Source organism: Lynx canadensis, chromosome C2, assembly GCF_007474595.2.
Source record: "Lynx canadensis isolate LIC74 chromosome C2, mLynCan4.pri.v2, whole genome shotgun sequence".
NCBI classification, from domain to species: Eukaryota; Metazoa; Chordata; class Mammalia; order Carnivora; family Felidae; genus Lynx; species Lynx canadensis.
Window position 1 is genome coordinate 98561860 of NC_044311.2, and position 15095 is coordinate 98576954.

The following is a 15095-nucleotide window of genomic DNA, read 5'->3' on the forward strand; positions in this document are numbered from 1 at the left end:
TACTCACATTCTGCTATCTGGGGCTTCTTCAGAGTCCTATCCTCATGATCAAAAATCGACATGTCACCAAAGAAAAAAGTAAACAAGGAAAAGTAGACAGCTACATTTAAGAAAAAGTATTGTAACAGATAAACTGTTATTGTCAGTGATTCTCTGTATTGTGAGAATGGATACAAATATTAAGAATTCTAAAGAAAGCAGTAGAGAATGACCTTCAGCTGGAAATCAACATTTAAAAAAATAGCACACAACTTTGTCCAGAGCTAGAAGAAAAAGAACCACACCTTCCTTTTCACTGTTCAGTTTATGGTAATTTTTATAAGTGCATCCTTTTTCTAGGGGCTCAAATACAAAAAGTTTTTATTATGGAGTAATGTAAATACAAATACACACATATACATATTCATATATGTTTTTATTGTTTTTATTTTTTTTTAACGTTTATTTATTTTTGAGACAGAGAGAGACAGAGCATGAACAGGGGAGGGGCAGAGAGAGAGGGAGACACAGAATCTGAAATGGGCTCCAGGCTCTGAGCTGTCAGCACAGAGCCCGATGTGGGGTTTGAACTCATGGACCGTGAGATCATGACCTGAGCCAAAGTCGGACGCTTAATCGACTGAGCCACCCAGGCACGCCCATATATATGTTTTTAAAAAATGCTTTGGGAGGGATATAATCCACCAAACCAAGCAAATTTCTCAAGAAACAAACCAACAGACTCCAAAATATCAACTGCTTTTTATTTGCCTTCATCACCCTTTCCGTGTGGGTCACTCACTGTAGGAATCTTCTAAGATTTGTGGTGTGATGCTTTTCTAAATATACATTCACACTTCACTTCTACAGAGTTCCTGGGAAAGTCTTAAGGAAAAACCATTATCAAAACCATTTGGAAATGATTCACGGAAAAACCTTTATGGCTTTAAGGACAACTGACAAGCTGTCAATGGATCTGTGCCTTCACAAGGGCTAACAAAAATTCCCCACACCTCTGGCAGTACTATACCCGTCCTAATGCTTCCAGGGCCACGCATTCCCCACGCCACCCTCCACCGCTAGCATTCCTTCAGGAGAGAAGGGATTTCTAAATGTGTATTAGATGAATTTTCTACAGACTGTCATGGACAGATGACTGCAATACGCTTAGACAAGCTTAGGTGAGTACATATTTTTGTTAAAGAAAAATTGCATACATATTTATAAACACATATGTACACATACACTCTAAAATGTTTGTATATGCCTAGAAAAAATTCTGAAGGACTTCCAAACAATATGGTGCGCTGACTTGACTCAGAAAGACACACAGAAATGATAGGCTTTAAAATTCTAGAAAACAGTAACAGAAGATGAGACAGAGACTATTCAGAGGAAAAGTACCCTAAAATCCTTACACAATTTGGGAGGAGGGAAGAGATAATGAATAATGTAAAACTGTTAAGTATGTGTGTTAAAAAATTTTTAAGTAACCATTAAAAGATTAATGACAGAATGCATAATTTCTGAACTCACTGGGGAAGGATGGGAGATGATAAAGAAAAATTGGTTACTATAAATAAAAGGCAAAAAAGAGATGAGACCAAAAAGCTCATCAAAAATAGAAAACACAAAATAAGATGGTAGAAGTAAACCGAAGTATGTCAGGAATCACAATATAAGTTAACAATTTCACATAGTAACTTCAGTAAATAACATTTACTGGGCATACACTGTCCTTTACATATTAACCCTGATAAAATGTACCATCATATCAACCTCATAAGACAGATGTGATTATTAAATGCATTTTACACATGAGAAAACTGAAGGCTAACGGAGTCACCATTTGCAAAGTGGCGGAGCCAGTACTTAAATCACTGAAGTCTGGCTTTAGATGTTGTACTCTAACAGGCTGGTAACCTATTAGGAGTCCCATCTTGTCCATACTCATGTGCAATGTTCACACATTAACTGTAATGTTACGATACAATTTTATAGTCCTATTTTCCATTTTGCTATAGTGTTCTTATTATTGTCCTTGTTTTCCCTTCTCTTCCTTTATCCATTCTCCCAGCCTCTGCAACCTTTCTCCATACTCCTAAGAACATTTAAACGTACTCATAGATGGGAGTGGATGTTTTTTATAAAAAATGGAAATACACTACACTGTATGCATTTCTCTGCAATTTGCTTTTCTCTCAGGAGAAAATGGGTATCTTTCCTGAAGAAGAGACACAGAATTAACTTACTCTTTTAAATTTTTTTTCAACGTTTATTTATTTTTGGGACAGAGAGAGACAGAGCATGAACGGGGGAGGGGCAGAGAGAGAGGGAGACACAGAATCGGAAACAGGCTCCAGGCTCTGAGCCATCAGCCCAGAGCCTGACGCGGGGCTCGAACTCCCGGACCGCGAGATCGTGACCTGGCTGAAGTCGGACGCTTAACCGACTGCGCCACCCAGGCGCCCCAACTTACTCTTTTAAAATAACTACTTCATGATATTACATTTTGGATGTGACACAATTTATTCAACCATCACCCTTGTGATAGGCACTCAAGTTACAGAGCAGGCCCTATGATCTCTGCAAAAGTCTGAGGACACAGCTCCCCTAATCTCATTTCCACCATCTCTAATCTACTTTACATTATGTTTCCTGGCAAAGCGCTATGTTTATGTTGATTTTTCATCATTACAACGCTCCAGTGAGTTAGGTACTATCACTCCCAGTTTGCCGATGAGTTAATGAAGGGTCCGCGCTGTTTTAAACAGGTTGCCTGAGGTCAGCCACAAAGCAGGGTTCAAGCTCCCATTGTAAGCCCACCACCCTGCCTGTATGAGCCCATGTATCCTAGAGGGCAATGTCTCCGGGTACGTCTAAGTTCAATCAATAAGGATGGATTTTTCTTCACTCCATGCCTCCAGTGGCCTCAGACCTCGCGAAAGCCCTGAGCTCAAGGATTCGAGATCTTCCCAACCCTCCCAAGTACCCTGTGCCGTCCAGGAAACATTTCCGGCTGAGAACTTCATTCTTGAGCAGAGGGCAGTCGAAAGGAGGCCCTTTTCTCTCAGAGATGAAGTGAAGCTTACAGGATTTGGGAGAATCTGGATTTAGAGAAGCCAAGATCCATCAGAAGAGCCAGAAAAGGGAAGGAGAGACATGACAGAAGGACAACTACAGTTACTGCAACACAATCAGTGAGCCTCTGGGGGCGACGCGACTCAACCACCCGCAGTAGCCCCCATTCTTTCAGGGAAAGGGAGGACTTACGTGCACAACTCCCAACTTTTTTGGCCTTGAGACCCCTCAAACTCCTCGCAGTTCGTTACCACGTGTCCGGCTTGCAGGATTCTCGGACCCCTGAACCACCGCCTCCGATGTAGAGCCAATCAGGGAGCACTGCGTCATCACCGGGCGCCAGTAAAAGGCAAAGGTAATATTAAAGCGAGCTCCGGTGACTGTAAGGCCGCGGGACGGCTGCCGTTGCCATAGGTTACCGACCTAACTTGTTCCGTCTGCGCACAGCCTCCTGGGAGTGTTAGTTCGACGGCGCCCCACGCCTGCCTTCTTTGCGGGCGGAGGAACTACAACTCCCAGGGCGACCCGGAAGCAGCCTTGGCAACGGAGCGGTCTTTCCAGCTTTGCCTTGGTCCGGGCCTGAACCTGGAAAATGCTGCTGGCGCCCCAGGATATGTCCTCTTCAAGGAAGAGGACGGGGCCGAATCGCTGGAAACAATTTACCAGGAAGCCGAGTCCCAAGGTGATCCATCCCAATCGGGAGCTCTGGGGGGTGCGGGGACCGACCCCGTGGGCAGCCGAGCCGGGCTGCGCTTCCTCCTTCTTCCCCCAGGGGCATCCTTACTTGGCTCCCCCTTGCCTTGACTGCCCTGGAGCCAGCATTGCCCTGGGGAAGGGGGCCTATGAACTTTGGGGTCTAGGTACCTTTTGGCTTTGATGGGCAGTACCGTGAAAGAACTGTTTCCATCAAATGCTTTTCATAAACCGGAGAGGTCTGGTAGCTCCCATCCGGGTGAAGAGAATTCGCCAATTCCCTCGCCTCCCATTCCCACGCCCACAATTTTAGGGAAGTTCCCACACATTTCATTGTTTTAAAAAAAGGGGTTCCAATTTTAGATCTGTATTGGAAGGGGAAAGTCTTCACGTTAAGTCCTACGCCTAAGAGTCCTCCCCTTCTAATTTTACATAAATTATCAAAAATGAACTCAGGAATGCAAGTGAATATTGGACAGACCAATACTTGATTCACTTAAAAATTTCTGAATTCACCAACATTCAGAAAAATAATTCCTTTTTATATCTGTTACCTCCTTGGATGCATTAGCATCCAAAGACATGGATAACTGATAACCCCATTTTAAACTTGAAGCATACGCAAATGCCATGTGCAAAGTCACAGTCACACGGTGTGTGCCGTCCACAGACTACCTTTTTAACAGTCACAAAAATAAATGCTTTAAATGTGAGAGTACTAAAATGGAGTGGCTTCTCAGCTTTCAGCTCCTGAGCAGTTTCACCAGCTGTTTTCACCCTCAAGTTACACTTTCTTAAAAAAATATATTCTATAGACAACGTGACCTTTCTTAGGGCTCTAGGCAATTGAGCTTGCAGTTTATTTTAAATATACTAGCTAAATAATGCACCGGACATAGTCCACTTGGTGAATATCTTGACCAGAATACGGGAGGGTGGAGGTAGGAGCATTAGACTTGGAAAGAGTCTGCTCATATTGTAATGTAGTAGTTTCACAATAGATTGGATCTCAAATAGGTTATTGGTATAGACTTGATGATGAAAGGTAAAAATTTGGGTCAATTTCTTAAGACTCCAAAAAGGAAGGATTTTTGCTGCCAGTGCTCATTGTAAATGCCTGGAGGATAAAAACGTAAAAGCACGAGAGCTTCTTGAGGTTCAGTTGTTTGAATAGCATCAGCTCTTTGTTGTAGTGAAAAAGCCACTCAGTTGTCCATCTGCATTGATTAGTTATCTTGAGGTGCTGTGAAGGTGACGTATTATGTGAGAGAGTATTATACCTTTCCTTCTTCTGTGTGACAGTATGTTAGTTGAAATATTCCCTTCTTTATTTAAAGACCCACCTGAATTATTAGCAAAGCAAATACTTACCTCTATTTGTTAAGTGACTATTAGAGGGAATTCTACAAGCTTCTAAGAGTTACAGAGAGTGAAGAAAGGAAGTGTCTTACTGGTCTGGTTTCTAATTTCATATTGATATCTGACTGACATGGGTAAAAATATTTGTGATCTTTACTTCATTTTCAGCTTTGTAAAACAGTAGAAGATTGCTTATCCCTCATGATATGCACCGCCTCCCCTCCCTAGTTCTTTTTGGACCAAATAATATTCCTGCTGTAGGTAAGATAGGAAAGCCCCTGGCTACAGGTCATTCTTGAAAAGAGGGGCCCAGGGAAAGGGGCATACCCTTCTCCAAGCAGATTTGCTTTCATGATATTTGAATGATTTGGCTCATGAATTGGCGCTTGTTTGGGTTTTTATAAGGAATATCATATCTATCATTCCTCTATTTTGGTTCTGGAGAGCTTTAAAAAAAAAAAAAATACTGACACCTGGGGCCTATTCCAGACCAATTAAATCAGAATCTCCAGGTGGGCCTAGGCAGGAGACAAAAACAGAAGATGTCCCAGAGAAGGCTCCGTGTTTTTTCCTCTGACCATCTCTGTGTTCTTTTCTTGCTTAACTTGCTAATGAAATGCCTTGAGGAAAGAAAAAGGACACTTTTCCATATGCTTTAGTCAGAAGGATAGATTAAAAAGGCAAAGTTGATAAAGGTATTGCTGTGTATTAATATTCTGTATATATTATCTACAGCCTGCCTTTGACCCTGACAATGTGGAGCACTGGATTAAGGTAAGGATATTGCACAGTTAAGATAGGAAGAGAGTTAAGAGTCGGACATAATCAGATGGAAAGGAATACTAATCTCCATTTTGCAGTTTTTATTCTCATGTTAACTACGTTGCCTTAGTTGTGTTTTTTTAAAAATTTTTTTAATGTTTTTATTTATTTTTGAAGGAGAGAGAGATAGAGCATGAGTGGGGGAGGAGCAGAGAGAGAGGGAGACACAGAATTCAAAGCGGGCTCCAGGCTTTAAGCTGTCAGCACAGAGCCTGATGTAGGGCCCAAACTCACAAGCCGTGAGATCACAACCTGAGCCAAAGTCGGATGCTTAACTGACTGAGCCACCCAGGCACCCCTGTTGCTTTAGTTTTATATTCTTTAGTATTTTTTTTCATTCTGTTGCTTCTCATGAAAGTGTGAATGACGAGAAAATGAATATAGACATACTCTTTCAAATGCTGTGAGGATCACGTGAAGAAGATTAAAGGAGCAGGAGAGGAGAAGCTGTAAGAGAGGATGTGGCAGCCTTCCTAAGATATTGGAAAGACTGTCCTGTAGTTACACTGACCTATGGGACCAATGCATTAGGTGAAAGCTATGCATGCATCATAAGAATTTTCTAATGACTGGAGGGATCCAAACATGGAGAGGGCATTCTCCTAAAGAGATGTTTTCTTTTTTGTTTTTTAATGTTTATTTATTTTTGAGAGAGGGACAGAGACAGAGCATGAGCAGGGGAGGGGCAGAGAGGGAGACACAGAATCCAAAGCAGGCTCCAGGCTCCCAGCTGTCAGCACAGAGTCCAACATGGGGCTCGAACCCACGAACCGGGAGATCATGACCTGAGCAAAAGTCGGAGGCTCAACCGACTGAGACACCCAGGCACCCCAAAGAGATGTATTTTCTATCAATGGAGGTATTCAAGTGGATTCTGAAAGGCCACTTGATGTTAGACTAATGAAGAATATGTTTGAGCATTCTATGATGAGGGGATTGAATTAGGTAACTTTCTGAGCGTTCTTCCAGGCCTGAAATGTATATTTTTGAATGCAAGTACCATTTAAGTTGAAAGTACCATTAAACTACTTCAGGTGCCTGCCTCTGAGTGTCAGCTTGGCAACTTGCCATACTCAATTCATTTGTGCAGCATATGTTTCAAAGTCATGCAGCATTTTCCTGGGAAAATATCATTCTGCCTGTTAGTATTTTGAAGAGCTATTACTTACCTAAATTGACAGGCATTATGAGCACCAGGCCAGATGGAACCTAGGCTAGATGTAATCAATGTTATTCATCCAGACAGTATTTATGAAGTGCCTTCTAGATACCAGTGCACTCTGTTGGACACTGAAGATAAAATAGTGCTTGGGGCAGGTACTCTCTGCCTTCCTAGAGTTAATAGTCCAGCAGGGGTTAAACAACTTACTTAAAACTGTTGGGAGAATTAAAGATGTAATAGAACCATGTGGTGGGGGACACTAATATATATGGGCCAGAGAAGGCCTGCTGGCTCCTGCGGAAGGTCTGACTTAGAAGACAGCTAAAATGGACCTGCCATTGTGGAGGCTAGCCTCTGGGAAGCCCACTCCTCAGCCTCATACTAGGCTTACTTAGTTTACATGTCAGTGCTGAGAGTTCAGTGCCAGACCCCTGCAGGGCTTAGTTGCACATTTAGTTACCGTCTCCTCCAGAGGGGAAGATTTAAGTGACACAGAAGGATAAAATTGTGCTCTGACTTTCTACACCATTTTCCTCTTTTATGCGGTTGACAGCTTCATCAGTTAGATCTTTTATCATTCTTCTAAAACTTGTGCAGTAGCTCTGTCTCAGTTATGCCCTCAAATCTTCCATCTCAGGAAAACCCCCCAGTAAGTCCTTACTTGACCCCGCATTCCATTCTGATTGTGGTACATCTTGTTGTTACCTAGTGTCTTTGGGTGTATAGCCTAGACTCCCTGCCCTTTCATTTTTATTATCCTCTGGTGTCTACAGTAATTTCCCTCCCTGTTTCTGTTTCTTACCACAGAAATGGTTCTTATAAATGACTTCCTGATCAATCCTCTGTTATCTTCTTCATTCTCAAACTTTGTAAGATTTGTTTGATACAGTTATCACTTTTTTTATTCTAGAAATCCTCTCCTTATCTTTTTGTAACAGTCTTCTCTTGCTTCTCCTATTATTTTTCTGTTCATTCCTGTCTTCTTCTCTAATTTTGTTCCCTACTGTATCCCAACTCTGGATGTACCCTAAAGAGTTACAACCTCCGGACCTAAGACTTCAAATCCCCTTAAGTGGACCACCATCTCAAAATCAGCTTAGACCTTGTTACGTAGAAGAAGGGGGAAGAGGTATCTGGAAAGGGTGTGGAGCATAGTGAAGTTTGAGAAAGGGCTTTCTTCAGAACAGAAAAGATCACCAGGCAGCACTGGGGACTTGGCTAAAGCAGGTAACTAAAATCTTATGTGATACCAAAAATTGACAGATCAGATTGATCCAGACTTAAAAATTCTCATTGGAGAGACAAAGATACAAGAGATTTGAGGCTTATGTAAGACAGTAGCTGAATACCCATGCAGAGTAGGAAGGAGAGGACCTTTTAAAGGACTCCTAAGTTGGGAGGAGAAGACATATAGTGACTAAGGACTTGTTTAGGTGCAACACCAATCTAGTGGAGGAGGGGGAGCAAAAGAGGCCAATGGACAGGAGGCTGATGAGGGGAAAGGGGTTATCAGCTTTGGGGCTGAACAGTGGAAAATTCTGCGTGATGTAGTGCAGGATGACCATGTCGGTAGGTTGCTGAAGTACAGTTGAGGGGAAGGCCATTGGAATAGAGATCAAGCAAACCCTGAGGCTGAAATGTTGGTGAGTCTTCCTCAGAGATGTTGAAGTCACTTAGAATCAGGCAGATGCTTGAGTAGAACTGTGAGTTCTAGGGGAGCTCACCCAAAATGCCAACAGTTCACTATGATTTATAATTTATCCTCATCCTGATTTGATACACTGACTCATCTTTTTACTACTGTGCATTCTGTTACTTTGATACTTAAGCTTTCTAAACATTTTCATTGATTCTCTATTCTTGAACCTTCAGTGATTCTGCACGCCATTCAATGAAACTCTGTAAATTCTAGATGGGTGTTTAAGTCTCTCTGTCAATGTACCTGTAATATCAGTCAACCTGTAACAGCCCCTTTGCTGATACTCTGTGTGACTCCTGTCAGGCTGGTCTCCTTCCCATCTATCTTACCTTCACTTTGACTTACACCGATCTCCCCCCCCCCCCCAGCCTGGAATATCATTCCTCTCTGGTGTGTGTGGGGGGGGGGGGGGGTCAATCCAGATCCTTCCCTTAAAGCTCAGCTTGAGATGCACCTCTCAGTGAATAGCTTCCCCTCACTCACTTCAACCACCTAATCCCATTTTATCTAATACTTTTTCTTTGGAATTATTTTGGCATTCATACACAACAGAAACAGCATCAAGCATTTGCTTATATACAGAGTGATGAAAAAAGAATTGGGCAGTTTAAAAAATATCTTACTCCTGAAACTATTATATATAAACATGCAGTTTGTACTTGAGGGTATATTAAGAACCTTGTGCTTGTACCTCCCAACGTTGAGGAAATTGGAGTCCATTGTAGCTGTTGTTTCTGCCATTGGGTGGACAATGGGATTGATGTGTGCTGTGGGACATGAGGAGCTCATATTGAGCATTTATAAGATCATGGGAATAATTGAGATAGTTCCTTTACAAATTATATACTTTCATGTAACATAATTACTGAGTAACTTTACTATTCAAGTAACTCTGTTCAGGTTTTCAGGTTTTCTATGTAATCACCCTGTGTTACTTTAGAACTATGAGTTTTTTCTTGCACACATGGCATATGAAACAATAAATAGATAGGTAGGTAGATGAAAGTGAACTCTCTGAAAAGTCACTTTTAGTTTTGTTTTCCCCTTAATGTCCACTAAGGTAGTAGGAACAAAGCTCGCCTTCAATCCTTCAACCAACTTACTTAAAGAATAAGTTGTTAAGTTGACACTGTTTGTTTTAATGAAATATAACTTAAGATAAACCTCTTCCATTTCTCACATATTTATTTTGAAAGAAATGGTAAAGATGTAATATTTTAAACAAGGAATACAGACAACTTCTAATCCTTAGTATCATCTATTTTTTCCCCAAATTTTCATTTTAAGTGATATCCCAAACACTTGCTTTGTCAGAGCTGAGCAGACATTTCTCTTTACTCCCTTCCTTGTAAGTTATCGGTCTGTGCCCTTCTTTAGTACCCAAATCAGTCTTCCCTATCTCTAAGTTCTCTACCTCCTTTGATAAGAATCTGTACAAATTCTAAATCAGTCTTCCCCATCTCCAAGTTCTCTACCTCCTTTGATAAGAATCTGTACAAATTCTAACTCACATGAGATGACATACCATACAGAGTTCTTTCTTTCATTCATAGCCTGAGGAACTGAGTCTATGATCTGGGTTTGTTTACTTTTTGTTTGTGAATGTTGGTTTAAAAACTGAAAGTTGATCTATTTTATTTGCACATTATTTACATATATATATATATATATATATATATATATATATATAACATATACACACCTACAGAATATGTGAAATTCATCATGCTGTCTTAGAATGTTAAAACCTTAAAGGGAAGGACTATATGCCCAGCGAATTGTGACCATCTACTGAATGGCATATTGACCATCATAAATTTGGGCACATCAGAGACCAAGAAATAATGTGGGAAACAGATCTCTCCCGAGCGACCTCATAATGAGTGAATGATATTTTCTTTATTTTAACCCTGATTAGATCGTGTTTTCTTCTGATTCCTATCTTTTCCTGTGTGTTCTATTTTCCACATCTTTTTCAAATTACCTTTGGCTTTTCAGTTTTATTCCTCTGTTTCTAATTCAAACTTAATATATGAAATCCTCGAGAATTTAAAAGGTAAAGTCCCTGGCAAATTTTGGCAGAGGTACTACCAGTTTTTCCATGAAGAGCAAGAGGAAAAATCATTTCCAAAATAGATCAGGCAACAATATAAACTTTGGGAAAGTTTAGCTTTTTAAAATAAATCCTGCATGTATTCCTTTTTTCAGCAAACATTTATGGGGCATCTGTTATGTGTACTGGGGGATTCATGCATGAAAAGGACAAAAATGTCTGCTCACATTCTACTTAGGGGAGACAATAAATGGTAAAATATAAGGTCATAAGTGCTACAGAGAAAGAGCAGAGAAGGAGAATAGGGAGAGCCACAGGAGGGTGGTTACCTTCCTTTCATGTAGTGTAGTTCGAGAAGGACTTAGGATGAAGGTGATATTTGAGTAAAGAGGAGGCAAGGGAAAGAGTTGTTTGGCTATCGAGGGAGAGCAGTTCAGCAGAGGGGAAACAAGTGCAAAGGCCCTGAAGTGGGACCATGCTTGGCATATGTGAAGAGGAATGAACCAGTAGATGAGTGTGGCTGAAGTTGAGTGAGCAATGGGATGTAGCAAACAAGAAGGTTGGAGAGTTCACCAAGGGCCTCATGGTACAGGACCATGAAGCACATTGGAAGGACTTTGACTTTTATTCTGAGTAAAATACAGAACAACTGAAGAGGTTTTTTTTTTTTTTTAATGTTTATTTATTTCAGAGAGAGCACGAGTGGGGGAGGGGCAGAAAGTGAGGGAGACACAGAATCCACAGCAGGCTCCAGGCTCCGAGCTGTCAGCACAGAGCCTGATGTGGAGCTCGAACCCACAAACCGCGAGATCACGACCCAAGCTGAAGTCAGATGCTCAACCAACTGAGCCGCCCAGGCGCCCCAAGAACAATTTAAGAGTTTTGAGTGGAGTTATGTTATGGCTTTCATTTTAAAGGGACTATCTGCTGTGATGGGAGACTATCACAGAAAACCTGTCAGGAAATTGCAGTGCCTTGGACCAGGTGATAGCAGTAGAGGTGACCAGAAGGGGTCAGATCCTGGGTATAGTTTGAAAATAGAGTCAACAGATTTCCTGACCAATTGGATGTGGGGTAAGAGGGAGAGACTATGTTCAAGAAGGACTGCAAGGTTTTCATCCTGAAAACTAAAAAAAGTGGAATTGTTACTACCAGGTGTGGAGGAAAGCAAGTCTGTGGGGAGGGGGAAAATCAGGGATTTAGTTGTAAAATAAATTATTTTTTGTTGTGCAGATAAATGAAAATATGAACACAGTTTGCCCACCTCCACCAATCCCATGAATTGGGCCACGTTTTACTATTGAATTAAAACATTCTGGATGACTACCATTCAGTGACTCTATCCCAATTTTATTGAGCCTATAGTTTGTTTAACATATGATGGGAGGTTCATTTCAGGGGTAGTAATTTAAGGAAGTATATAGCTACTCTGCCTCTGGTTCATATTCATATGCAAATCCTAGTGGCGTTGGAGCTAATAAAATGTTCTATTTTTTATTTGAAATAAAATATCCAGGTGTCAGGATCCCATCACTAATGCTCTAAACAAAAATTATCTACAGTCTAAATAATCTTTTGTTCAAATATAAGCATTGTGAATACCTGTTAAAATTTGGCAAAATATTGTAGTAAATTTCATGTTTAAAAAATGAAATTATTTGGGGTGTTTACACCTCAGAGTTCCTTCAAAAATGGAAAAATGGAAGTATTTTAGTAGTTGATAGAAAATCAGTTCCATGAGCAGGAGAAAAATTCTTTAGCCCTGGACAAAGTTGTTGTCATCTTAATGGATTTCTTTTTTCTCTTATATTGAAGAGGGTGGAGAAAGCCTCAGAATTTGCAGTTTCAAAAGCATTCTCTGCTAGAAATTCTGATTTATCCAGAAGGCTTTGGAGCCATATCATAGATTTAGAAACACCTGAGCAAATAGAGGATCATGATGAAGTCTATGCAGAAGGTAAGAGAATACATTTTTTGCTGCAATGTTAACAGTTCTTTAGAATACAGTTTATTAAAGCATTACCTGTAATGCATTTCAAAGTACAGAATGGAAACTTTTCTTTCTCTTGCTGTTAATTTTTGTGTCTTTCTATCTTCCTGAAACTAATCTACTCTGGAGTAAACTCCAGTATTACAAGTAGTGCTCTATTTAAGGCCCATTTTGTCTCCTGAAATAGAACCACATTCAGAGGCAGTTTGATATGGCACAGCTAACTGGTGAGTGCTGTAAGGTATTAGTCCTGTTACACAGAAGGCAGCATGATAACTTCATCTAGTATTATGAGATAATTTGACCGCTAGTTTGTAAATCCACTTTATTCCTTATGAAGAGAGTCTAAACCTGATCTAACCTCCCTACCTTCCCAAAGCATTTACTCCTCTGGAATTTAGTATTTTAGTTTCTCATGCTCTGAGAAACTCCAGCACTTAGGGATGAAGAGATCAGGAGGAACCAGCAAAGAAGACTGGAAAGGAGAAGCCACAGAGGTAGGAGGAAAGTCAGAGTGGCCATCTCCTGAAGCCAGCTTCCATTTGGATCATCTATGTCTCCATTTATTCAGATTATGTCTTCGTTCAAAAAACATATATATAATTATTCTTTTATATGTATGATTATTTGTATATCTATATAATTTATTTATAATGAAAATTTGTACATTTGTAACAAAATATATATTTATTTTATATATTATATACATGTCAATATATATATACAATTAGTACTCTGAGCCAGGTACTATTTTAGATACTGGAGGAACAGGTTATGAACAAGAGAGGCAAAGCCCTTGCTTTCATGGGGTATATGTTTTAGTGTGAGAATAAAGAAAACTGAAAGAATTATTAGGTAATGATAAATCATTCCAGTTTTCACCTGAATAATAAGAAGGAGCCAGCCAACTGGTGATGGAGGAAGGGCATCCCAGACAGAGGGAAAGACAGCATCAAGAGTTGAAGTACAGACAAGCTTGGTGTGCTTAAGGAACTGAAGGAAGAGCAGTGTGGCCGGAGCTTCCCAATGAAGATGAGCTTGCAGGAGTGAGCAGAAGACATATTACATAGGGCCCTTATAGGCCTGGGAAAAGAATTTAGACTTTATTCTGAGTATGAGAAGACATTGAAGGGTTTTAAGCAGAGGTTTAGCAGCACAGTATTTGAATTATATGAAGAATGGATCATAAGGAAGAAAAGGAGGGACAAGGGAGACAAGTGGGAGGCTGTTGCAGTGGTCTGGGTGAGCAGTAATGGCACTTGATCTTGGTGGTTTGTAGTATTGGAGATGGAGAAAGGAGATTGATTCAGAAATTGGCAAGGCTACATCTTGCCCACCCTATCTCCTAATCCACTAGTGGGAATGCACAAAATAGTGTTTACTTACCCCATTTCCCAAGCTCCCTTTACCATGAAACTCTTTTTATCCTGAAATCCATATTCATATCTTGAAGAATTAGTGATACACATTAGAAAGTACTAGTATATGGACAGAACATGGTTTTCAAAGGTTTATATCCTTTTTTCTTTTCTCATCAACCATCTGTTAATATTCAATAAGAACCAATGTTCTGAGGAACATTCTTTGAGAAATTCTGCTTAATGTAGCCTTAGAGCCTCTGATCCAACATGAGGTATTCCTACAGTTGAACCCTCTAAGAGAAGTTCCCTTTCTTTTTTCTTTTGGGGCACTTCATACTAAACCCCTGTTTACTAATGAATGACATTTAGCAGATCTGAGTTAGTCTACACATAAATTATTATACACATAACTGCATGTATTACTGTACACAGGGTTACTCAGTAAATATCTGTCCCCTTTCTCTTCCTGCCTCTGAAAGCCAGTGATATTTGTTACGAGTATACTTTTCACACTTAGTTTCTACTACCTTGATTCATTTTTTTCTGTTTTATATGCATTGCTAGCTGTATTAAATGCCTTTTGGCATCATTTCATGTAATAAACATTTCATTCTCTCAGAGCTGTGTGATAACGGTAATAACGATGAAGATAGTGGTGAAATATATACTTTTCCTTTTTGAAAGCCCTCTGACCTACCCATAGAGCTGTCTGATAATGATGATAGTAATGAAGGTCATGCTAAAGTAGACATTTTCTTCCATACCTATCTATTTAAGAAGATTTTCTGAATATCACTAGGAACTTGGCTGCCAGGATGTCACACTGTTTGATTTTCCTCTTACCTCAATGGGCCTCTCCTTCCTAGTCTGCTTTCCTGGTTCTGCTTCAGCTCTTT

The 15095-nt window shown here is 40.3% G+C and overlaps 1 protein-coding gene across 5 annotated transcripts in view; it reads left to right on the forward strand.

Annotated features, from left to right (window-relative positions):
- Positions 1-3581: 3581 nt before the first annotated feature.
- The window catches only part of CCDC191 (coiled-coil domain containing 191), a 90058-nt gene continuing 78544 nt past the window's right edge, over positions 3582-15095 (forward strand). For 2 of the 5 annotated variants that reach the window (XM_030328831.1, XM_030328833.1), the window contains exons 1-3: positions 3585-3742; positions 5848-5886; positions 12664-12805. In XM_030328831.1, coding sequence (XP_030184691.1) covers positions 3653-3742; positions 5848-5886; positions 12664-12805 — 271 coding nt within the window. In that variant the 5' untranslated portion in view covers positions 3585-3652. Of the gene's footprint in view, positions 3743-5847; positions 5887-12663; positions 12806-15095 lie in introns of those variants that run through there. The other 3 variants (XM_030328836.1, XM_030328832.1, XM_030328835.1) reach the window with 3 other exon arrangements.